The sequence below is a fragment of the Hyla sarda genome, chromosome 6, assembly GCF_029499605.1.
Source record: "Hyla sarda isolate aHylSar1 chromosome 6, aHylSar1.hap1, whole genome shotgun sequence".
NCBI classification, from domain to species: Eukaryota; Metazoa; Chordata; class Amphibia; order Anura; family Hylidae; genus Hyla; species Hyla sarda.
This window is the reverse complement of record NC_079194.1, coordinates 280,000,167-280,025,283: the sequence shown is the minus strand read 5'-3', so window position 1 is coordinate 280,025,283 and position 25,117 is coordinate 280,000,167. Positions and strand designations below refer to the sequence as shown.

The window sequence follows — 25,117 nt, the reverse complement described above, 5'->3', positions numbered from 1 at the left end:
CCGCCCCATCAAGCTCAGTAATAGTAGGAGAATGGCCTTGGTAAAAAAGGCGACCAAGAGCCCAATGCTCACTTGAGATCCAAAGATCCTGTTTGCAGTTGGGTGAAACCTTCAAAAGGTCAAACTCCACTGCAGCCTCTACCAATCTGGGCTTTATAGTAGAGTGACCGGAGAGAAGCCTCTCCCCAGTAATAGACACACAGTGGCGTAATTACAGAGTTCGCAGTTTTTTTTATTTATTTTATGTTTTTTTTTTTGGGGGGGGGGGGGGGGGGGGAATTTTTCCCCTAATAAAAGAACCTTAGCAATGCAGGTGGATAGAGCCGAAGAAGCAACCGTAGGACTATCTAGAGTTATTGAAAGAAGAGGGGCCATAAGGGGTTCTGCAGTAAGGATAATCTTTGCTCTCCAAAACCTTTTTCTATTGATCAGTGAGGGCAGCAATTGATCCCTTAGTTATTCGACAATACCTTGACCTTTTGCACCAGGGCGCATGAGTCATTAGTTTTTCCCCTGAAGACACATGAGAGCATAGTGGTGGCCGCATACTGTGAGTTGTTTTTAACAGACACAGAGACTGATCAAGCTTAAGAGAAAGCTGATGTTAAGTCAGGCAGGTAATAGTGAGGCCCTACTCTCACCTGGACCTCTGTCCCTGCTTATTAGATAGTGGACTCCTAACTGGGTGATGGTTCCTGCGCTGGACTTAAATGGGCACTTTCAGATGATTCAAAAGCTTTTTATATGTTGTACATCTTGGCAAAACATGAACTTTTCTAATATACTGTACTTCAAAAGAAAATGCTATTTCCTTTTTATAGAAGTCATGGCTTTTGAAATCATGGCTTTGTCCAAGCTGAAGCACAGGCCTGGACAAAGTCCAGTAAGTGAGTGTGGGATAGCATTCCTCTGTGCTCTCTCCTGTATGATAGCACTCCTCTATGCTCTCCTGTCTGATAGTACTCCTCTGTGCTCTCGCCTGTCTGATATGACTCCTCTGTGCTCTCGCCTGTCTGATATGACTCCTCTGTGCGCTCCTGTCTGATAGCACTCCTCTGTGCTCTCCTGTCTGATAGCACTCCTCTGTGCTCTCTCCTGTCTGATAGGACTCCTCTGTGCTCTCTCCTGTCTGATAGTACTCCTCTGTGCTCTCGCCTGTCTGATATGACTCCTCTGTGCTCTCGCCTGTCTGATATGACTCCTCTGTGCGCTCCTGTCTGATAGCACTCCTCTGTGCTCTCCTGTCTGATAGCACTCCTCTGTGCTCTCTCCTGTCTGATAGGACTCCTCTGTGCTCTCTCCTGTATGATAGTACTCCTATGTGCTCTCTCCTGTCTGATAGTACTCATCTGTGCTCTCTCCTGCCTGATAGTACTCCTCTGTGCTCTCTCCTGCCTGATAGTACTCCTCTGTGCTCTCTCCTGTCTGATCGTACTCCTCTGTGCTCTCTCCTCTCTTATAGCACTCCTCTGTACTTTCTCCAGTCTGATAGTACTCCTCTGTGCTTTCTCCTGTCTTATTGGACTCCTCTGTGCTCTCTCCTGTCCGATAGGACCCCTCTGTGCTCTCTCCTGTATGATAGTACTCCTATGTGCTCTCTCCTGTCTGTTAGCACTCCTCTGTACTCTCTCCAGTCTGATAGTTTTCCTCTGTGCTTTCTCCTGTCTTATTGGACTCCTCTGTGCTCTGTCCTGTCTGATAGTACTCCTCTGTGCTCTCTACTGTCCGATAGGACCCCTCTGTGCTCTCTCCTGTATAATAGTACTCATATGTGCTCTCTCCTGTCTGATAGCACTCCTCTGTACTCTCTCCAGTCTGATAGTACTCCTCTGTGCTCTCTCTTGTCTTATAGGACTCCTCTGTACTCTCTCCAGTCTGATAGTACTCCTCTGTGCTCTCCTCCATCTGATAGGACTCCTCTGTGTTCTCTCCTGTCTGATGGTACTCCTCTGTGCTCTCTCCTGTATGATAGCACTCCTCTGTGCTCTCTCCTGTCTGATAGCACTCCTCTGTGCTCTCTCCTGTCTGATAGTACTCCTCTGTGCTCTCTCCTGTCTGATAGTACTCCTCTGTGCTCTCTCCTCTCTTATAGCACTCCTCTGTACTTTCTCCAGTCTGAGCGTACTCCTCTGTGCTTTTTCCTGTCTGATAGCACTCCTCTGTGCTCTCTCTTGTCTTATAGGACTCCTCTGTACTCTCTCCAGTCTGATAGTACTCCTCTGTGCTCTCCCCCATCTGATAGGACTCCTCTGTGTTCTCTCCTGTCTGATGGTACTCCTCTGTGCTCTCTCCTGTCGCATAGGACTCCTCTGTGCTTTCTCCTGTCGGATAGGACTCCTCTGTGCTTTCTTTTGTACAGGCAGGAGAGAGCACAGAGGAGTACTATCAGGCAGGAGAGAGCACAGAGGAGTACTATCAGGCAGGAGAGAGCACAGAGGAGTACTATCAGACAGGAGAGAGCATAGAGGAGTACTATCAGACAAGAGAGTACACAGAGGAGTACTATCAGACAGGAGAGAGCACAGAGGAGTGCTAGCCCACCCTCACTTACTGGACTTTGTCCATACCTGTGTTTCAGCTTGGACAAAGTCATGATTTTATAAGCCATGACTTCTATAAAAAGGAAATACATTTTCTTATGAAGTATATTAGAAAGGTTAGTGTTTTGCCAAGATGTACAACATATAAAAAGTTTTTGTTTCTGACAGTGGCCATTTAAGTGCAGGGGTGTCACAAGTCAAAATAACAAACAAAACGGTGAAAGTCAGGGAAAAAGGTCAGGGCATGAAGGGTTAACAAAGAGTACTCACAAACAGATACAGGATACAGATATACAAGTCAGAATACAGGTATCTGGAATCAGGTGAAAACACAGGTTCAGGTTTACACAAGATAAGAGAAGTACTAGGCAAGGGGAAAAGCAAAAAAAAAAAAGCAATGGGTCAGACCCATACCAAGGGTGAAATAGAAAACACTAGCAAAAAGGCAAAACAGAGGAAAAGTCAGGATAGAAGGCAGGCTAAAAATATACAGGATATAAACAGCAAAAGTGCAGAAAGAACTACAGAAAGGCAAAACAAGGCTAAAATCCAGACGTCAGGACTTAAAGGGTACCTCTCATCAAAAAAACTTTTGATATATTATAGATTAATGTATGCATAATAACTTTACAATTGCATGTTATTAAAAAATATGCTTCTTTCTATTTAATTTTCCACTTTGAAGAAATGACCACTAGGGGTCTCCCTACCAGTCCTGGCAGCAAGCATTTCAGACTCATGCTGGAGTCCTAAACACTACGAGCTGCCAGTATGCTTTGTTCACAAAGGAGAACACTCAGAGCTGCCAGCCTGCTTTGTTCACAGCCTGTTTGGCTGTGAACAAAGCAGGCTGGCAGCTCTGAGTGTTTAGGACTCCAGCATGAGTCAGAAATGCTTGCTGACAGGACTGATCGGGAAAAATACAATAGAAAGAAGCATATTTTTCTTTAACATGCTATTGGAAAGTTATTCAACATTCATTAATCTAAAATATATCAAAAGTTTATTTGATGAGAGGTACCCTTTCATCAAGAGCCCTGCCAGAGTGCTAAGGAGGAAACAGCAGCTGATTGGTCCGGTGCCTGTAAATCCTCACTGACCAGAGAGCAGCATGCACAGCCTGTCCAAGAGTGAACATTACAGCTGAACGGAGTAAAGTACAGTATTCTTAATAAAAACCTGATCCAAAGTGCTCTAGACCTCAGACTGGGCCGAAGACTCACCTTCCAACAAGACAATGACCCACAGCTAAGACAACACAGGAGCAGCTTAGGGACAACTCTGTAAGTGTTATTGAGTGGCCCAGCCAGAGCCCTGACTTTAACCCAATGAAACATCTCTGAAGACCTGAAAAAGGCTTCCGCCGACAGTCCCCGACCATTCTGACAGACCTTGAGAGGATCTGCATAGCAGAATGGCAGAAAATCCCAAAAATACAGAAGTGCAAACCTTGTGACCTCATCCCCAAGAAGGCTGGAGACTGTAATTGCTGCCAAGGAGGCTTCAACTAAGTATTGCAATAAGTAATAAAGGGTCTGAATACTTATGTCAATGCAATTGTTTCATTATTCTTTTGCAATAAATTAGCAAATATTTCTAACATTCTGGTTCCCCTTTGCCATGATGAGGTATACACAGAATGATGAGGGAAAACTTTTAGCACAAGGCCGCAACATAACAAAATGTAAAAAAAAGGAAAAGGTGTGAAAAATCTCTGAATGCATTGTATACTGCATTTAAAGGGGTTATCCGGCCAAAGACATCTTATCCCCTATCCAAAGAATAGGGCATAAGATGTCCGATCACAGGGGGGGCACGCCGCTGGGACCCCCCGCGATCTCCGTGCAGCACCCAAATTCTATGCAGGGCTGCGTCTCCAGTCTTGGAAAGCTCTTTGTTTCCGAGACTGGAGACGCAGCCCCGCATAGAATGCGTTTGCTGCTTTTTGGCTGGATAACCCCTTTAATGTTTATTCTAGGAATTGTGTGCAGTAAGGAATACAATATGGCCTAACAAAAGAAATTGTTGCAGTCCGCTGCACACGACACAGAAATTGTTCCCCTATTATTTGAGACGTATACTATACTGACACATACATTTCGTAGAACACCTGACAGCTTTCCTGACATGTCTGTTTTAGTAAATAATTGTATGTCTCGCGAAATAACAATTCTGGAACATCTTTTCTTAGAAATCAGCATTGTACCGTTTCTCTGTTATTCCGCCTGGATACGTATGAATAAACTGACAACTAGGTGCTACCATTCCATTGTCAATAAGATAAGGTCTTCCACACTCTAAGGGTATGTGCACACTTACTTTTCTGGTCCGTATTTAGAGCCTCTTTTAGAGCCGTATTTAGAGCCATTTGGTCAATTTTTGAGCCTTTTTTTTTTTTTTTTTACTTTTTGCATAAATTTTTATTTTAGTTTTTCAGACATTTTTGTTCAATTGTTTTTTTTTTTGTTTGTTCTTTTTTCAACTGCAAATGCTATTTTGCAGTTTGCAAACCATGCTATTTTTCTGAGACAAAAATGTGTAAAACACATTCTAAATAACAAAATATAATGTAGATCAGAGGGCACAGTCATTGGTTAGCGCACCTGCCAAGTATTATAAAGCACAGTCTTTGGCCGAAGCTGAAAAATGATGATACTGTCGGGGTGCTAAGTTACAAAAAAAAAAATAGAAGACAAGACCAATACTTAGAAAAAGGTGAACTTGCACTCACCGTCCATGTAGTTCATTTTCTTACGGGATCTCTGTGCGGCAGGGAGACATGAGATGATAGCGCTCAGAGGCAAATAGCCGTTTTCGCACACAGCTGCGTGCTTCTTCCGGCCAGGATTGGGATCTGTCCGTCACAAGATGGGACACCACTGTGGCTTCTGATTGGCTAAGCAGACAGTTCCAGCTCCTGCTTCTTGTCTCTGAAGCAGGAACAAAAGGGGAGGAACTGGAAACTGGAAGTTGGCGAGTTTAGTGCTGCAGCGGAACAGGGTAGGTAAAGCTCATTTATTTTTAACTTTTCCCAGTCCCAAGCAGAATATTTTTACCTGTCCCAAGTAAAATGTGAGGAGCAGCCTAGCTTCCTCTTCTCTAAAATAAAACTTAAGACTCTTGGGAATGCTTGGAACTAAAGCCCCATGTGAAGTGTACGGAATTGCCCAGGTCGTTCAGTCCAATACTGAGGGAAGATAAAAGGAGGCAAAGAAAAGAAAGTTCCCACATTGCATTCTAGGACCCACTGGGCTTCAGGCCAGGCCTAGTTTTCCACATAGGTGAGAGAGGTGCACCAAGTTCATTGCCTGCACCCTGCAGATTTGTGTAATGCACATCATTTGTATGTACTACAAATATTACAAACCCACCCAGACACAACCAACCAGTGAGATATCCATTTATAGGGATGAGCGAATCGAATCAGACGAATCTGAATTTGTTACGAATTTCAGGAAAAATTAGATTAGCAACAAATGCGAATATCACCGCGATTCGATTGCACAAATCGCTTCATTAAACTCCATTTAGTGCGGTCCAGGCTCCAGGGCATCTAAAATGGCGGCTCCACATGTCAGGACATGGGGCAAGGAATGCTGGGAAGACCCTGAATCACATGCAGCATGCAACCAATCAGCAGTCAGCCACCCCTGTGATGTCACAGCCCTATATAATCAGCAGCCATCTTGCGGCCAGTCACATTAGCATTCTATTGCAGAGAGAGAGAGGGACAGAGAGCAGTGTGTGTTGCACAGAAAAGGATTTTTACAGCAGCGATTCACCTCAAGCCCAAATCCAGCCTAGAAGCACTGATAGGGAAGGGAGAGAGATTGAGAGAGAAAGTGTAATTTTGGGTGTAGTACATAGCGACTGTGTGCTGCAGCACTGGTGTGTACAACAACTGAAAAGCTAATAGTAGCCAGCCAGTTAGGGTGGGCCGAGCACTAAAAGCCAAAATCACCTGCTATTAGTGCCTAATACTCGTTGAGTAGCGGAGCATATTGTCCTCTATTAAGTGTAACCTGTGCGTACATAGGTGGTGTACCATTTTGTTCCTGTTACTGTATTAAGCGTAGTGGAGCGCATTGTTCTCCCCTCATAAGTGCATACCACATACGTACATCTAAATCGTGTACCATTTTGTTCCTGTTAAAGTCTGAAGGTCCTAGTTACTGTGAAAGGCCAGCCAAAAGTACACACCTCCTGGTGTTGTAGACAAATACTGTTTGAAGCATAGTGGAGCGTATTGTCCTCCCCTCATATATGCACTAAGTATGTCAGGCAGAGAAGTGGGAGGATGTGCACAGAGGAGTGACAGAGGCCTTAATTCATCAGGCGCAGGCAGAGGTCGCAACAGACTAGGGGCAAGTGGCAGCAGGAGTCGCATTGAGAGGCCAGAGCTCCCGGTATTAGCTAGCGGTCGTGTCCCGACCAGCAACCCATCTGCCGTTATCAATTGGTTAACGTGGTCTTCCACTTAATCATAAGTGACATCTGACACCCCCAGTCAACAGTCGGTGGGTTCCTCAGACACAACCCTCAGTTGGCATGGCCCGGGAGCTGTCCCTGTCCTCCCATTGCCTCTGTCCTATGCTTTTCCCTCCCCCACAGAAGTATCTTATGCTGTGGGTTCAGCTCCACTATTTAGTGAGGACGATCTACTAGGGGACAGTCAGCAGCTACTGCCCAAGAACTGGAGGAGACATCCGCCGCTTCCTCCGCTAGGCGGGCAAGTAGTGATAAGGAAAGTGGCATGGGAGGGGGTGTTGTGAATGTTCAGGCTCCTGAAGTAGACACTGTTGAGGAACCTGAGGAGGACATCAGTACAAGCCATGCACAATTTTGTGGAACAGAAGGTGGGCCAGTCCTTGAGCCTGTCGATGTGTGCCAAAATGCACGGCAACGCTGACATGGGGAACTGTAACTACGGTCAGGGACAATACATGTCCTTTTGGGCCCACTGGGTGAATGTGGTTCCTGCACATCCACAACAGCAACTTGGACAGGTCACGCCACTTCCGCCTCCATGCTCTCCGGCCATTGGTCCTGTGACTGTGTGCAACTCCGCATCCTCATTTTCCACCGTGTCCTCAGCCTCCACTGCACGGACAAGTCTCAGTGCCCCTCCAGCATACCATGTGTGCAGGGCACGGCGGTGTCACGCTGTCCTTCACATGGTTTGCCATGGCGAACGGAGTCACACAGGGGAGGAACTGCTAAAAGTAATTCATTAAGAAATTGAATCATGGCTTACTCCACGAAAACTAGAAATGGGAACCATGGTGACCGACAACCGGAAGAACATCTTGTCTGTGCTGCGACAAGGAAGCCTGAGCCATGCGCCCTGCATGGCACACTTGTTCAATCTGGTTGTCAAGCAGTTCCTGAACAAAAATGGGAGACTTTTTTACACCCACTGAGAGGGAGGACCAACTGACCTACTACAGAGACATCCTACGTAGTCAGTTGGCCAATTCCTATCTGTGCCATCGTAAATCCTCTCACAGGTCTCACTTGGGGGGCCCTCTGAGCTCACATTCCACTGCCATGGCTGCTGGGGAGGGGTGGGGTGGCAGGAGCAGTACAAGCTTGATCAGTAGCAGCCTGAGTCTACAGTCGCTGATGAGTAGCTTTCTTCACCCACATAGTGAGGCAACTCATCAGCAGCAGATAGACCTGGAGCAGGACCTGAACCAGCAAGTGGTGGCATACCTTGACATGACCATGTCAACATTACTTGAAGATCCGCTGGACTTCTGGGCAGCCAAACTTGATTTGTGGCTGAAACTAGCAGAGTTTGCCGTGGAAAAGCTCACCTGCCCAGCCAGTAGTGTGCCATCAGAGCGGGTGTTTAGTGCGGAGGGGGCCATAGTTACCCCAAGGAGAACTCGTCTGTCCACGAAAAATGTGGAGAGACTGACCTTTGTGAAGATGAATCAAGCATGGATCAGCCAGGATTTCCAGCCACCAATGCCTGATGCATCAGAATAGACTGACCATGGTGCCACACAAACACTTCACAAAAATGGACAGTGCAAAACATGTTTAAACCCTTAACGACGCAGGACGTATAGTTACGTCCTGCGCCGGCTCCCGCGATATGCCGCGGGGTCACGCGGTGTCCCCGCGTCAAATCGGGTCGGTCCCGGCGGCTATCAACAGCCAGGACCCGCGGCTAATACAGGACATCACCGATCGCGGTGATGCCCTTCAGACGCGGTGATAAAAGCTGACCGCCGAGTCTGAAGTGAAAGTGAAAGTATCCCGGCTGCTCAGTCGGGCTGTTCGGGACCGCCGCAGTGAAATCACGGCGACCCGAACAGCTTACAGGACACCGGGAGCGCCCTTACCTGCCTCCTCGGTGTCCGATCGACGAATGACTGCTCCGTGCCTGAGATCCAGGGGACCTATAACACTGCAAAAAAAAAAGTAAAAAAAAAGTGTTAATAAAGGTCATTTAACCCCTTCCCTAATAAAAGTTTGAATCACCCCCCTTTTCCCATGAAAATAAATAAAACAGTGTAAAAAAAAAAAATAAATAAACACATGTGGTATCGCCGCGTGCGTAAATGTCCTAACTATAAAAATATATAAAAAGTGATCAAAAAGTCCGAACAAAAATCATAATGATAAAAACCTCAGATCACAAATTAGTCCTCATACCGCCCTGTATGCGGAAAAAAAAAAGTTATAGGGGTCAGAAGATGACATTTTTAAACGTATAAATTTTCCTGCATGTAGTTATGATTTTTCCAGAAGTACGACAAAATCAAACCTATATAAGTAGGGTATCATTTTAACCATATGGACCTACAGAATAATGATAAGGCGTCATTTTTACCAAAATATGCACTGCGTAGAAACGGAAGCCCCCAAAATTTACAAAATGGTGTTTTTTCTTCGATTTTGTCGCACAATGATTTTTTTTTTCCGTTTTGCCGTGAATTTTTGGGTAAAATGACTAATGTCCCTGCAAAGTAGAATTGATGACGCAAAAAATAATAATCCATAATATGGATTTTTAGGTGGAAAATTGAAAGGGTTATGATTTTTAAAAGGTAAGGAGGAAAAAACGAAAGTGCAAAAACTGAAAAACCCTGAGTCCTTAAGGTGCTGCTCCCCAGTTACAGACAATCCTCCGCATCAGACCACAAATAAGTATTGAGGATATGCATTAGCTAAAACTAAGGATAAAATATATGTTCCCCAAATTATTTTGAAATCAAACAAAAGGAAAGGTGTGCAAAAAACACCATGTGCCACCTACACCACCAAGTATTGATGTGATGCAAAGACCTCTAAAAGGTGGAAGGGAACAACGTATGGCCCATTGTGACCAGTGGGGGTAAAAACTTCCCCTGTAAGGCCCTACTCTCGCATTATTAATTCCCTTCTTGGCAAGTGTTACTCGCCCTAAAAAGGCGACCCCACACAGGAACCTCTTCCTAATTCCACCTACAAACACTGCCATTTCCCAGGGTTTTTAGGTGGAAATAGGGAGAGGTTCCTGTGTGGGGCCTCCCTTTTTAGGGCGAGTAACACTTGCGAGAGTAGGGCCTTACAGGGAAAGTTTTTACCCCCACCTGCTACAATGGACAATACATTGTTCCCTTCCACCTTTCAGAGGTCTTTGCATCACATTAACACTTGGTGGTGTAGTGGTGGTGGTGTTTTTTTGCACACTTTTCCTTTTGTTTGATTAAAAAAAATGTTGGGTACATATATTTTATGCTAAGAATGTTATTAAAAGTTAAGTATTACGTAATTCATATCCTCAATACTTACTTGTGCACACTAACACTTTTACAAAAGAGTCCATTTTTTTCTGCTTACCTGCCTCAGCTACTATTCTGAACTTGCTACCCACCTGATGCCACACATCTGAGGCCAAGTTCTCCTTTTTTCACCCACCTTCGTCACTGGGTACTGGTATTGCCACCCACCACCCCACTATGTCACCGGGTCACTTTCAGGACTCTTGATGCTGCTGATGCCACCTCCAGGCTGCCTCATACTGCCACCATATGTTCTCCTCATGCTGATGCCAGCTCCAGGCTGTCTCATACTGCAACCATATTTCTCCTCATGCTGCTGCCACCTCCAGGCTGTTTCGTTCTGCCACCATATGTTATCCTCATGCTGCTGCCACCTCCAGGCTGTATCATTCTGCCACTATATGGTCTTTTCATGCTGCCGCTAACTCCTGGCTGTGTCATTCAGCCACTATATGGTCTCCTCTTGCTGCTGCTAACTGCAGGCTGTGTCATTCAGCCACTATATGGTCTCCTCATGCTTCAGCCACCTTCAGGCTGTGTCACTGTACCACCAGGTGGTCTCCTCATGCTGCTGGCACATTAAATAAAACTTTTTAGGTTCATGTATTTGAAATCTTCTATTTAAATGTTAAAAATATCTTAAATCTTTTCAATTGTGAGGCCCTAGGGTCTCGTCATTCAGCCACTATATGGTCTCCCCATGCTGCCGCCACCTCCACGCTGTGTCATTCGGCCACTATATGGTCTCCTCATGCTGCCTCCACGCTGTGTCATTCAGGCACTATATGGTCTCCTCATGCTGCCACCTCCACGCTGTGTCTTTCAGCCACTATATGTTCACCTCATACTGATGCCACCTCCAGGCTCTGTCATTGTGCCGCTCTGCGACAGTGATTCTAAGAGCCATGCCTCTAATCTGCATGTCAAATACAGATTCGCCGCAAATAGATTTGGACTGAACCAAATTTCATCAGAAAATTCGGCAAATCGGCCAAATCGAATTTTTCAAAAATTCGCTCATCTCTATCTACTTAGTGAAGAGAGATCTTGTCTCTTCACTAAGTAGATAGAGATGAGCGAATTTTTGAAAAATTTGATTTGGCCGATTTGCCGAATTTTCTGATGAAATTTGGTTCAGTTTATATTAAATCTGCCAGGAACAGAACAAAGAAAGTGAGAGACCCTCATTGTATACCACAGTGCTGACTTGGTTCTCTCCTGCTCTGGTCACCTACTGCCAAAGAGTGGGAATCATTTGCTGCTTTATTGCCCAATGTTTGTGAAATGACTTTACTTAGTTGGACATAGTAAAGAAAGACTGTATGCATTTATTTATTTATTACACATCAACATCAGGGCTCCCCAAATTCCACCACATCTGACCATCACCCCCAGTACAGGGATATCGAACTCGTCGTTGATTTGATTTTTTTTATTGCCAGGGTATATGTGGGCTCTTGGGTGACTGTCACAATGTGCTTCCTATCAACACTACTCTTGGTATAGCAGGTTTAGGGTATGCTTACTTAGATCATGATGGCATTCCCAAGCTCTAGGCCAGTAGTTGCCAATCTTTGACCCACTTAATATTAACATAGAAACATAGAATGTGTCGGCAGATAAGAACCATTTGGCCCATCTAGTCTGCCCAATAATCTGAATACTATGAATAGTCCCTGGCCCTATCTTATATGAAGGATAGCATTATACCTATCCCATGCATGTTTAAACTCCTTCACTGTATTTGCAGCGACCACTTCTGCAGGAAGGCTATTCCATGCATCCACTACTCTCTCAGTAAAGTAATACTTCCTGATATTACTTTTAAACCTTTGCCCCTCTAATTTAAAACTATGTCCTCTTGTGGTATTTGTTCTTCTTTTAAATATGCTCCCCTCCTTTACCATGTTGATTCCCTTTATGTATTTAAAAATCTCTATAATATCCCCTGTCTCTTTTTTCTTCCAAGCTATACATGTTAAAGGGGTACTCCGCCCCTAGACATCTTATACCCTATCCTACCCTAAGGATAGGGGATAAGATGTCTGATCGCGGGGATCCCATTGCTGGGGACCCCCGGGATCTCCGCTGCAGCACCCCTCTGTCATTACTGCACAGAGCAAACTCGCTCTGTGCGTAATGACGGGCGATGCAGGGGCCGGAGCATTGTGAGGTCACGGCTACGCCCCTCGTGACGTCACTTCCTGCCCCCTTAATTAAAGTGTATGGGAGGGGGCGTGACGGCCGCCACGCCCTCTACCATAGACATGTATTGAGGAGGCGGGCATTGAGACATGTATTGAGGAGGCGGGCCATGATGTCATGAGGGGGTGGAGCTGTGACCTCACAATGCTCCGGCCCCTGTATCGCCCGTCATTACGCACAGAGCGAGTTTGCTCTGTGCAGTAATGACAGAGGGGTGCTACAGCAGAGATCCTGGGGGTCCTCAGCAGCAGGACCCCAGCGATCAGACATCTTATCCCCTATCCTTTGGATAGGGTATAAGATGTCTAGGGGCTGAGTACCCCTTTAAGGTCCTTTAACCTTTCCTGGTAAGTTTTATCCTGCAATCCATGTGCTAGTTTAGTATCTTCTCTGAACTCTCTCTAGAGTATCTATATCCTTCTGGAGATCCGGCCTCCAGTACTGCGCACAATACTCCAAGTGAGGTCTCACCAGTGTTCTGTACAGGGGTTCTCTCTTTCTACAGCAAAACTACAACTCCCAACGTGCGGGGAGTCGTAATTTTGCAACATCTTTCGGGCCACAGTTTTGGAGACCACTGCTCTAGGCCCTGGCGATGACGCCTGTGTTTACTAAATTTACATTCACAAAAGGTCCATATGCACAGAGCTGTAAATAGAAATGTTGACGAAGGAACACGATGCAATTCCGGGCTGGATATACGTGTTTTGTGATAACTAACGGAGAATACACGTAAGAAATCCTGGTCAGAAAGGTAATTTATACAGAACTCTCAGGGCAGACGTGTACGGCATTATGGCTGTGCTACGCCTTTGGCGTAGCACAGCCATAACGTCGTACACGTCTGCCACCTGAGAGTTCTGTATAAATTACCTTTCCTGACCAGGATTACTTATGTGTATTCGCTGCACGTCTGTTGCGGTAGAAACCACTTTGGTCGCTTCCTTTGCTCCTGCACCTGCTGCGCTGTTTGCTAATAAGCTTTTCTCTCTCTCTCTCTCTCTCTCTCTCTCTCTCTCTGCAGATTATCGCCTTTGATGAACTTCGAACAGATTTTAAGAATCCTATTGAACAGGGGAATCCGTCGCGAGCAGTAAGTGACTCCGATGTCGTGGGTGTCATTTTCCTACGTTTGATTTGCAGAGTATTCCGGTGAACAGCTGTGGGGCAGTGCAGGGGGCCCGCGTATAGTGTCTCACAATGTCACTAACCTCTCTGTATCTTTCTGCATGTCACCGTTTGTTTTAACCTCCCACCACCCCCCCACCGCCCGGTTGTGCCTCCCCAAATTTTCTTTTTTTGTCTTTTTCCATTACTTGCCCCTTGCTATTGCTCCTTGTCTTTTTATTCTTAAACCCGTCCTCTCATTTTTTCCGTTCTCTCTTTCTACCTCTCCTACCTTTTCCGCAGAGAGAAAGGGTTAAGAACGTGGAGCGGATTTGCTGCTTGCTCAGAAAGGTCAGCAATGTGTGTTACTGTACTCTGTTTGTTGTTGGATCTCATCAGACGTACTGTGTGTTGTATGTGCAGCCACCCCCACCCCCCACCCCCCCTCCCCCCGCCATGATTCTTCCAGTTAAATAATAAATTGATTTCTAGAAACATATTAGAATACAGTGGGGCAGATTTGTCAGTGTGTTGTAAGGTAAAAAGGGGCAGAGGTTCCTGACAGCTGCTTTAGGCAACCTGTACCATTTAACTAGACAGCTATGACATTTACTGACATCGCTATGGACACCATAGGGCACAAGTTTGGAATATACAAAGGGCAAAAAGGGGAAATGACTGGGCACCTAAGGACGTAACCTCACATTTTCATCAATGTCCCTCAGACAGTCCCAGCATCTAGGCATGAGAACTAAGAAATGTTCTCTCCAACAATGTAACACAGACCCTCTTTTTTAAAGGGGTACTCCCGTGGAAAACTTATTATTTTTTTTTAATCAACTGATGCCAGAAAGTTAAACAGATTTGTAAATCACTTCTATTAAAAAATCTTAATCCTCCCAGTACTTTTTAGGGGCTGTATACTAAAGAGAAATGCCCCCAAAAAATGCATTTCCTCTGATGCCATGACCACAGTGCTTTCTGCCGACCTCTGCTGTCCATTTTAGGAACTGTCCAGAGCAGAAGAAAATCCCCATAGCAAACATATGCTGCTCTGGACAGTTCCTAAAATGGACAGCAGAGGTCAGCAGAGAGCACTGTGGTCATGACATCAGAGAAAATGCATTTCTTTTTTGGATTTCTCTTTAGTATACAGTCCCTAAAAAGTACTGGAAGGATTAAGATTTTTTAATAGAAGTGATTTAAAAATCTGTTTTACCTTCCTGACACCAGTTGAGTAAAAAAAAAAAAAAAAAAGTTTTCCACGGGAGTACCCCTTTAAGCTTTGTTGCCCGTATACATGCAGTTCTGACTAAAAACAATATAGTAACTGATCTCACATGTTTAGGGTCCCACGTGCCGTATTTTGCAGTGTATTTTCTGCAGCTAATTTTGCTATCCATTAACCTCAATAGGTAGGAAAATACACAGCAACTAATATGCAGCAAAATACAGCACATGTGACCCTACACTTAGGGTCTTTTCACATGGTGGAATTTCCACAATTCCGCTGTAAATGAAAGCCCAATACACTTCTATGAGATTGCGCACACTTGTCAACGGGAGTGCGGAATCCCATAGAAGTGTATTGGGCTTTCACTTACGGCAGAATTCCGCAAGTGGAGTTCCGCAAGTGGAGTTCCTTAACCCCTTAAGGACTCAGCGTTTTTCATTTTTTGCATTTTCGTTTTTTCCTCCTTACCATTTAAAAATCCTAACCCTTTCAATTTTCCACCAAAAAATCCATATCATGGCTTATTTTTTTGCGCCACCAATTCTACTTTGCAGTGACATTAGTCATTTTACCCAAAAATCCATGGCAAAACGAAAAAAAAAATCATTGTGTGACAAAATTGAAGAAAAAACGCCATTTTGTAACTTTTGGGCGCTTCCGTTTATACGCAGTGCATTTTTCGGTAAAAATGACACCTTCTCTTTATTCTGTAGGTCCATACGGTTAGAATGATACCCTACTTATATAGGTTTGATTTTGTCGTATTTCTTGAAAAAATGATAACTACATCCCGGAAAATGTATACGTTTAAAAATGTCCTCTTCTGACCCCTATAACTTTTTTATTTTTCCACCTACGGGGCGGTTTTCATCGGTAACATTTTTGTTTTGATCAGACTTTTTGATTGCTTTTTATAAATTTTTTAATGGTTTAAAAAGTGACCAAAAATACGCTATTTTGGAACTTTGACATTTTTTTTATGTGTACGCCATGGACCGTGCGGTTTAATTAACGATATATTTTTATAGTTCGGACATTTACGCACGTGGCGATACCACATATATTTTTTTTATTTTATTTACACAGTTTTTTTTATGGGAAAAGGGAGATGATTCAAACTTTTATTAGGGAAGGGGTTAAATCACATTTATTAACACATTGTTTTTCACTTTTTTCTTGCAGTGTTATAGCTCCCATAGGGAGCTAACACACTGATCTTTAACACTGATCACTGGCGTGTATTAACATGGCATTGATCAGTGTTATTGGCGCTTGACTGCTCCTGCCTGGATCTTAGGCATGGAGCAGTCATTCGCCGATCGTACACCGAGGAAGCAGGTAGGGATCCTCCCGATGTCCTGTAAGCTGTTCGGGATGAAATCGCGGCGGTCCCAAACAGCCTGACTGAGCTGCCGGGATACTTTCACTTTCACTTTTTTTACACTGTTTTTTTTTTATGGGAAAAGGGGGGTGATTCTGACTTATTAGGGAAGGGGTTAAATCACATTTATTAACTCTTTTTTTTACACTTTTTCTTTGCAATGTTATAGCCCCCATGTAACATTCATTACACTGATTGTAGGCACTGTTCAATGCATTGCCATAGCATTACATTGATCAGTTTTATCTGCGCTTGATTGCTCAAGCCTGGTTTTAAAGGGGTACTCCTGTGGAAAACATTATATATATATATATATATATATATATATTTAAACAAAGCAATGGTGCAGCACTCCAATTCCGGTAAAAAAAGATTTGTGTATTTATTCACCACATCTCAAAAATACAGCAACGTTTCAGCTCAACAATAGAGCCTTTCTAGCTTGAGAAAGGCTCTATTGTTGAGCTGAAACGTTGCTGTATTTTTGAGATGTGGTGAATAAATACACAAATCTTTTTTTACCGGAATTGGAGTGCTGCACCATTGCTTTGTTTTAGTATCTGGTTGGCCTTGATCGGGCCTGGGTTGCTTGGCACCCACTATATTTTTTTGAGTTGTGCTGCAATATCTTTTGTATTTATATATATTTATTTATTTATTTATTTTTTTTTAAATCGACTGGTGCCAGAAAGTAAAGCAGATATGTAAATCACTTCTATTTAAAAATCCTAATCCAGTACTTATCAGTACTAATCCTTCCAGTTCTTATCAGCTGCTGTATACTACAGAAGAAGTTCTTTTCTTTTTGAATTTCTTTTCGTTCTGACCACAGTGCTCTCTGCTGACACCTCTGGCTGTGTCAGAGTAGGAGAAAATCCCCCTAGCAAACCTATCCTGCTCTGGACAGTTCCTGACATGGACAGAGGTGTCAGTAGAGAGCACTGTGGTCAGACAGAAATGAAATTCAAAAAGAAAAGAACTTCCTGTGGAGTTTTCCACTGGAGTACCCCTTTAAGATATGTTCACACAGCTTAAAATTTACCAGCATATTTCTATGCACACATTTCTGTCAGTACCCATTGAGAATGCGAGCACTGATTATGGACAGGAAAACGCACATAAGAATGAATATTATCACAGAGAGGGTGAGTGCCACAAACTTTATCCAATGCTATTAACTATTAATTCCTCTGTAGATTTCACACTCTGTAAACATACCTTTATTGTAAGATTGCCGTCACATATGTTCGGTGATCCAGCTCAATACTAAACCGGTTCACTGGCCACAACTGATGGCAAAGCACATCTACTGTGTATGGTCCGGCGCCCAGTTATTTCTGTAGGCCGGATGGGGGGAAATGCTGCAAGATGCATCCCCCCCCCAACCAGCCTGTCTAGCGGTCCAGCACCTCAATTGAGACACTGGATTCATTTGAACTGTCCCATTTAAAGACAATCTGTCATCAGATTTTACCATATACAACATTTATTGTCGGCAGATCCAGGTCATTTCTGTGAATCAGGTTGTTTTTTTTAGTTTTATTACTCTGGCTGTTACGCCTAGCGCTCCGGGTCCCCGCTCCTCCCCGGAGCGCTCACGGCGTCTTTCTCCCTGCAGCTCCCCGGTCAGTCCCGCTGACCGGGAGCGCTGCACTGTCATGGCCGTTGGGGACGCGATTCGCACAGCGGGACGCGCCCGCTCGCGAATCGCGTCCCAGGTCACTTACCCGTTCCCGTCCCCTGCTGTCATGTGCTGGCGTGCGCGGCTCCGCTCTCTAGGGCGCGCGCGCGCCAGCTCCCTGAGACTTAAAGGGCCAGTGCACCAATGATTGGTGCCTGGCCCAATTAGCTTAATTGGCTTCCACCTGGTCCCTGACTATATCTAACCTCCTCCCATGCACTCCCTTGCCGGATCTTGTTGCCCTTGTGCCTAGTGAAAGCGTATTGTGTGTCTAAAGCCTGTGTACCAGAACTTCTGCTATCCACCCTGATTACGAACCTTGCCGCCTGCCCCCGACCTTCTGCTACGTCCGACCTTGCTTCTGTCTACTCCCTTGTACCTCGCCTATCATCAGCAGTCAGAGAGGTGACCCGTTGCTAGTGGATACGACCTGGTCACTACCGCCGCAGCAAGTCCATCCCGCTTTGCGGCGGGCTCTGGTGAAAACCAGTAGTGACTTAGAACCGGTCCACTAGCGCGGTCCTCGCCAATCCCTCTCTGGCACAGAGGATCCACTACCTGCCAGCCGGCATCGTGACAGTAGATCCGGCCATGGATCCCGCTGACGTCCCTCTGCCTTATATCTCTGATATCACCACGGTGGTCGCCCAGCAATCCCGACAGATCGCCCATCTAACCCACCAGCTGTCGGAAGTATTCACCATTGTGCAGCAACTTCAGTCGCAACTTCAGCAGCAATCATCTCCTCCGCCAGCTCCTGCACCCCTTCCGCAGCGAGTGGCCACTCCTAGCCTCCGCCTGTCCTTGCCGGACAAATTTAATGGGGACTCTAAGTTTTGCCGTGGCTTCCTTTCGCAATGTTCTCTGCACTTGGAGATGATGTCGGACCAGTTTCCTACTGAAAGGTCTAAGGTGGCTTTCGTAGTCAGCCTTCTGTCTGGAAAAGCTCTGTCATGGGCCACACCGCTCTGGGACCGCAATGACCCCGTCACTGCCTCTGTACACTCCTTCTTCTCGGAAATCCGAAGTGTCTTTGAGGAACCTGCCCGAGCCTCTTCTGCTGAGACTGCCCTGCTGAACCTGGTCCAGGGTAATTCTTCCGTTGGCGAGTACGCCATACAATTCCGTACTCTTGCTTCTGAACTTTCCTGGAATAATGAGGCCCTCTGCGCGACCTTTAAAAAAGGCCTATCCAGCAACATTAAAGATGTTCTGGCCGCACGAGAAACTCCTGCTAATCTACATGAACTCATTCATCTAGCCACTCGCATTGACATGCGTTTTTCTGAGAGACATCAAGAGCTCCGCCAGGAAAAAGACTTAGATCTCTGGACACCTCTCCCACAGTCTCCACTGCAATCTGCGCCTAGGCCTCCCGCCGAGGAAGCCATGCAAGTGGATCGGTCTCGCCTGACCCTGGAAGAGAGGAATCGCCGTAAGGAAGAGAATCTTTGTCTGTACTGTGCCAGTACCGAACATTTTTTGGTGGATTGCCCTATCCGTCCTCCACGTCTGGGAAACGCACGCTCGCACCCAGCTCTCGTGGGTGTGGCGTCTCTGGATGCTAAATCGGCTTCTCCACGTCTCACGGTGCCTGTACGGATTTCTACTTCAGCCAGCTCTTCCCTCTCAGCCGTGGCCTGCCTGGACTCTGGTGCTTCTGGGAATTTTATTCGGGAGTCCTTGGTGAATAAATTCCGCATTCCGGTGACCCGTCTTGTCAAGCCACTCCACATTTCCGCGGTCAACGGAGCCAGGTTGGATTGCACCGTGCGTTACCGCACGGAGCCCCTCCTAATGTGCATCGGACCTCATCACGAGAAAATTGAATTTTTTGTCCTTCCCAATTGCACTTCCGAAGTTCTCCTTGGACTACCCTGGCTTCTACACCATTCCCCAACCCTGGACTGGTCCACTGGGGGGATCAAGAGTTGGGGTCCCTCTTGTTCCAAGGACTGCCTTAAACCAGTTCCCAGTACTCCCTGCCGTGACCCTGTGGTTCCTCCTGTATCCGGTCCCCCTAAAGTCGTTAGGGACTCTGCCTGCCACAGAAAATGCCTTTCCCCCCCTCCCAGTCCCTTCAGGCAAGCCTCTGTGTCCCCTCATGGCTCCCGTCCTTGTGTCTCCCTGCCCCGTGCCAAGCTTCACCCTCTGCCCTCCCTCCCCATTCCTACTCCTGCTGTACTGCCTGCCATTGAGGAAACCATCCATTCCTTCCCGGTGTCCTCATCCCAGGGGAGGCAGTCACCGGACAAAAAAAAGGGGAGACCTAAGGGGGGGGGGTACTGTTACGCCTAGCGCTCCGGGTCCCCGCTCCTCCCCGGAGCGCTCACGGCGTCTTTCTCCCTGCAGCTCCCCGGTCAGTCCCACTGACCGGGAGCGCTGCACTGTCATGGCCGTTGGGGACGCGATTCGCACAGCGGGACGCGCCCGCTCGCGAATCGCGTCCCAGGTCACTTACCCGTTCCCGTCCCCTGCTGTCATGTGCTGGCGCGCGCGGCTCCGCTCTCTAGGGCGCGCGCGCGCCAGCTCCCTGAGACTTAAAGGGCCAGTGCACCAATGATTGGTGCCTGGCCCAATTAGCTTAATTGGCTTCCACCTGGTCCCTGACTATATCTAACCTCCTCCCATGCACTCCCTTGCCGGATCTTGTTGCCCTTGTGCCTAGTGAAAGCGTATTGTGTGTCTAAAGCCTGTGTACCAGAACTTCTGCTATCCACCCTGATTACGAACCTTGCCGCCTGCCCCCGACCTTCTGCTACGTCCGACCTTGCTTCTGTCTACTCCCTTGTACCTCGCCTATCATCAGCAGTCAGAGAGGTGACCCGTTGCTAGTGGATACGACCTGGTCACTACCGCCGCAGCAAGACCATCCCGCTTTGCGGCGGGCTCTGGTGAAAACCAGTAGTGACTTAGAACCGGTCCACTAGCGCGGTCCTCGCCAATCCCTCTCTGGCACAGAGGATCCACTACCTGCCAGCCGGCATCGTGACACTGGCACTATAGAAGCACTTTATTTTTTTATTTTTTTATGAAAAAAAGCGCCGTCATCACATTACAGGACCTACAACATTGTATTCTTGCAGATGTCTATCTATCTATCTCATATCTATCTATCTATCTCATATCTATCTCATATCTATCTATCTCATATCTATCTATCTCATATCTATCTATCTCTCTATCTCATATCTAGCTATCTATCTCATATCTATCTCTCATATCTATCTATCTCATATCTATCTATCTCATATCTATCTATCTGTTTCTCTCATATCTATCTTTCTATCTATCTATCTATCTATCTCATATCTTTCTATCTATCTCATATCTAACTATCTCATATCTATCTATCTATCTATCTATCTATCTCATATCTATCTATCTTTCTATCTCATATCTATCCCATATCTATCTATCTCATATCTATCTATGTAATATCTATCTATCTATCTATCTCATATATATCTATCTATCTTTCTATCTATCTCATATCTATCTATCTCATATCTATCTATCTTTCTATCTCATATCTATCTCATATCTATCTATCTATCTTTCATATCTATCTATTTATCTATCTTTCATATCTATCTATCTCATATCTATCTATCTATCTCATATCTATCTATTTAATATCTACAACGTTTCGGCAGTATCACACTGCCTTTCTCAAGCATGCTTGAGAAAGGCAGTGTGATACTGCCGAAACGTTGAATCTTGATATGGGATATTAAATCGCACTTTGATTTGAACACTACTTGGTGTGCTGCCTAATACCTATTCTGGATTTTGGCTATACAGTCTGCGACTGGAACTGTTGATTTTTGGCCTGCACCCATCCACTGTGGGACTACTCCGGTGTGCTGTCCTCGCATTTCCTTCTGTGTATCTATCTATCTATCTATCTATCTCATATCTATCTATCTTTCTATCTCATATCTATCCATCTATCTCATATCTATCTATCTATCTCATATCTATCTATCTATCTATCTCATATCTATCTATCTATCTATCTCATATCTATCTATCTATCTATCTCATATCTATCTATCTCATATCTATATATCTATCTATCTATCTCATATCTATCTATCTATTAATATCCAAAGTTGAGAAACAGCACTACCAAAAATGCATAAGAGTAGGTGCCAGCAAGCAGAACAGTCTTGGTCCAGGACTCTTAAAATACAAAAAGAAAATATTTGCAGCACTCAAAGTGAGACTATGGTGAAAAAAAGTGTAGCTTTATTCCATCCAAAGAAAGTGACGTTTCAGCTGACTCACTCACCTGAATGGCTGAGTGAGTCAGCTGAAACGTCACTTTCTTTGGATGGAATAAAGCTACACTTTTTTTCACCATAATCTCACTTTGAGTGCTGCAAATATTTTCTTTTTTTTTATCTATCTATCTATCTAATCTCCTACCTACCTAAACACAGTCAATGGAGCACTGGAAGCAAAATCTGTGTGGTGCAACGGCTACATCCGGCATCCTCTCTGGCGCTCTATAGACATCCATGATGTACAGCGCCGGACGGCTTTTACAGCAGAATCTGAAAATTTAGCAGGCACCGCCCTCCTATCCAGTTTTATGCTGCCCGGCACCTCATGTGATGCAGCGGACAGCACACACAATCCCATTCAAAAGTATAGATCAGTTGTATTGTCATCTTAGACAGAGAAACAGAGCAGGACACCGCACATATGTACACTGGCCCATGTATAAAAATGATTGTGGAAAACATACTGTATATATATATATATATATATATATATATATAGAATATCAAACATAAGTGAGTCCACCCCCTTTTGTAAATATTTTATACCTTTTCATGTGACAAGAATGAAGAAATGACCCTCTGCTACAATAAAGTAGTGAGTGCACAGTCTTTATAACAGTGTTTAAAGGGGCACTCGGCCCCTAGACATCTTATCCCCTATCCAAAGGATAGGGGATAAGATGTCTGATCCCGGGGGTCCTGCCACTGGGGACCCCCACAATCTCCCTGCTGCATCCATTGTTTGTTTAGAGCGTGAGGTTGCAGTGCCAGAGGCTCGTGATGTCACAGCCACGCCCCCTCAATGCAAGTCTATGGGAGGGGGCGTGACGGCCGTCACGCCCCCTCCCATAGACTTACATTGAGGGGGTGTGGCTGTGACATCACGAGCCTCGGCCCCGCACCGCCAGTCCGCTGGGACATTCCCGGGATCTCTGGCCCAACTAGGGCCTTTAGGCTGTCAAGTTTTCATGATGCCCCGCACAGGAGACCCTTGTTGGCTTATTCCTGCCATACTGTAAAAAGATGTACGGGGAGGAATACCTGCCACACTATGCATATTGTAAATTATATGCATTAGTAAAAACATTCAATGCTGAGCTTTGTTTTCTGATACAGAACGCTAAATCCGCTCCATTGTCATCAGCTAAGTGTCCGAAATCTTTCTGTCTGCGGCTGAAGATAGGAGGAGCCTGGAGGCTTAATGCATATTATTTTATTATTGTGCGGTCAATATAAAGTGTGCAATAAGCTCATCCTCTGCTGGGGATTTAGTATTATTCTGTATTAGAAGAAAAGAGCTCCGACTGCTATAAAGATGTATTAAAAAAAAAAAATCAGCACAGAATTCTGGAACCAATCAGATTGAGAGAGAAAAGTTGTCGTGAATGGTAAAGAGTCCTTTTAAGGGCTTGTGTGTTATTAATAAAAATCCAGAAATAGCGCCACTAAACTATGATTGTGTGGAATTGCTGGAAAGTCCATTTCACTTACGACTAGTTATAACAGTGACCAATATTATGTGCTGGTTTAAAGGGGTACTCCAGTGGAAACCATTTTTTTTATTTTTTTTTTAATCAACTGGTGCCAGAAAGTTATTCAGATTTGTAAATTACTTCTATTTAAAAATCTTAACCCTTCCAGTACTTATCAGCTGCTGTATGCTTCACAGGAAGTTCTTTTCCTTTTGAATTTCTTTTCAGTCTGACCACAGTGCTCTCTGCTGACACCTCTGTCCATGTCAGGAACTGTCCAGAGCAGGAGCAAATCCCCATAGTATACCTCTCCTACTCTGGACAGTTCCTGACATGGACAGAGGTGGCAGCAGAGAGCATCGGGGTCAGCATGGAAAGCACTATAAACCAAATTTATATCCCTAGGTGGTCCCAGGGTAATTGAATGAAAAATGACATCAATCCCTAAACCCCTGTTCACTTAAGAACCCCCTTATTAAAATGTATTTATTTTTATTATTTCCAATTAAAATGACCAAAGGGCACGGATAAATGTGAGTTTAAAAGCAGGGTGTGTGGACAATAATATCCTTATAGGTTCTCAGATATGGATTTTATATTTGGGTAGTTAGGTAGGTACTTCCTGAGTTATTAATTTATAGCGTTATAGTGCTTCACGGTGGTATCTACTCCTGCCTTCTACCTTCCATATTTTCATATTATGTAACACACCCCGCTTTAAAACTGCTACTCTCTGGATCTTCCCGACGTTTCGCCGAGCAAATTGGCTTTGTCAAGAGACAAGGCACAAAGTAAAAAAACAACTAAGAACTACACAAAGAACTAAACAACTTCCCCTGGAGCATACAGCAGATGATAAGTACGGGAAGGTTAAAGATTTTTTAAATAAGAGTAATTTACAAATCTGAATAACTTTCTAGCTCTGGAGTATCCCCTTAACTTTACATTGAAGTAAATGGGAGCTGAGCGGCAGTAACCTGGTATGCTACTATACTGATGTTTCCAACCAGGATGACTTCAGCTGTTGCAAAACTACAACTCCTTGCATGCCTGGACAGCCAAAGGCTGGGAAACACTGTACTATATGGCAAACAGGAGTCATTGGGGCGGTCCCTGGCCACAGGCGTAGCTTTTAGCTTCTGGGCCCTGATGCAAAATCTGCAACAGGGCCCCATATGCCAATTATGATGCTGGTTTCTTATTGGGCAGATGTGCTTTGGGGCCCCCTTAGGCACCAGGGCCCCGCTGTGACTGCTGCCTCCATAGCTATGCCCAGGGGACCGCCCCAATTAATTATGAAAGTGATGACAGGTTCCCTTTAAGTCTTGTCTTTTCTAAAAGTTGTTTTCATGCTATTACAATACTGAAGCATCTGCAAGATGGCCTAATACAGAAACTGTGAAAAGGGACATGTGAAAGGAAAGTCCTATCAC

General features: G+C 45.0%; 1 protein-coding gene across 1 annotated transcript in view; it reads left to right on the top strand.

The window, feature by feature from the left end:
• CNIH2 (cornichon family AMPA receptor auxiliary protein 2) overlaps positions 1–25,117 on the top strand; it is a 195,845-nt gene that overhangs the window by 109,729 nt on the left and 60,999 nt on the right. The window contains exons 2-3 of the mRNA XM_056527474.1: positions 13,545–13,613; positions 13,931–13,978. Of these exons, the coding sequence (XP_056383449.1) occupies positions 13,545–13,613; positions 13,931–13,978 (117 nt within the window). The remainder of the gene's footprint in view (positions 1–13,544; positions 13,614–13,930; positions 13,979–25,117) is intronic.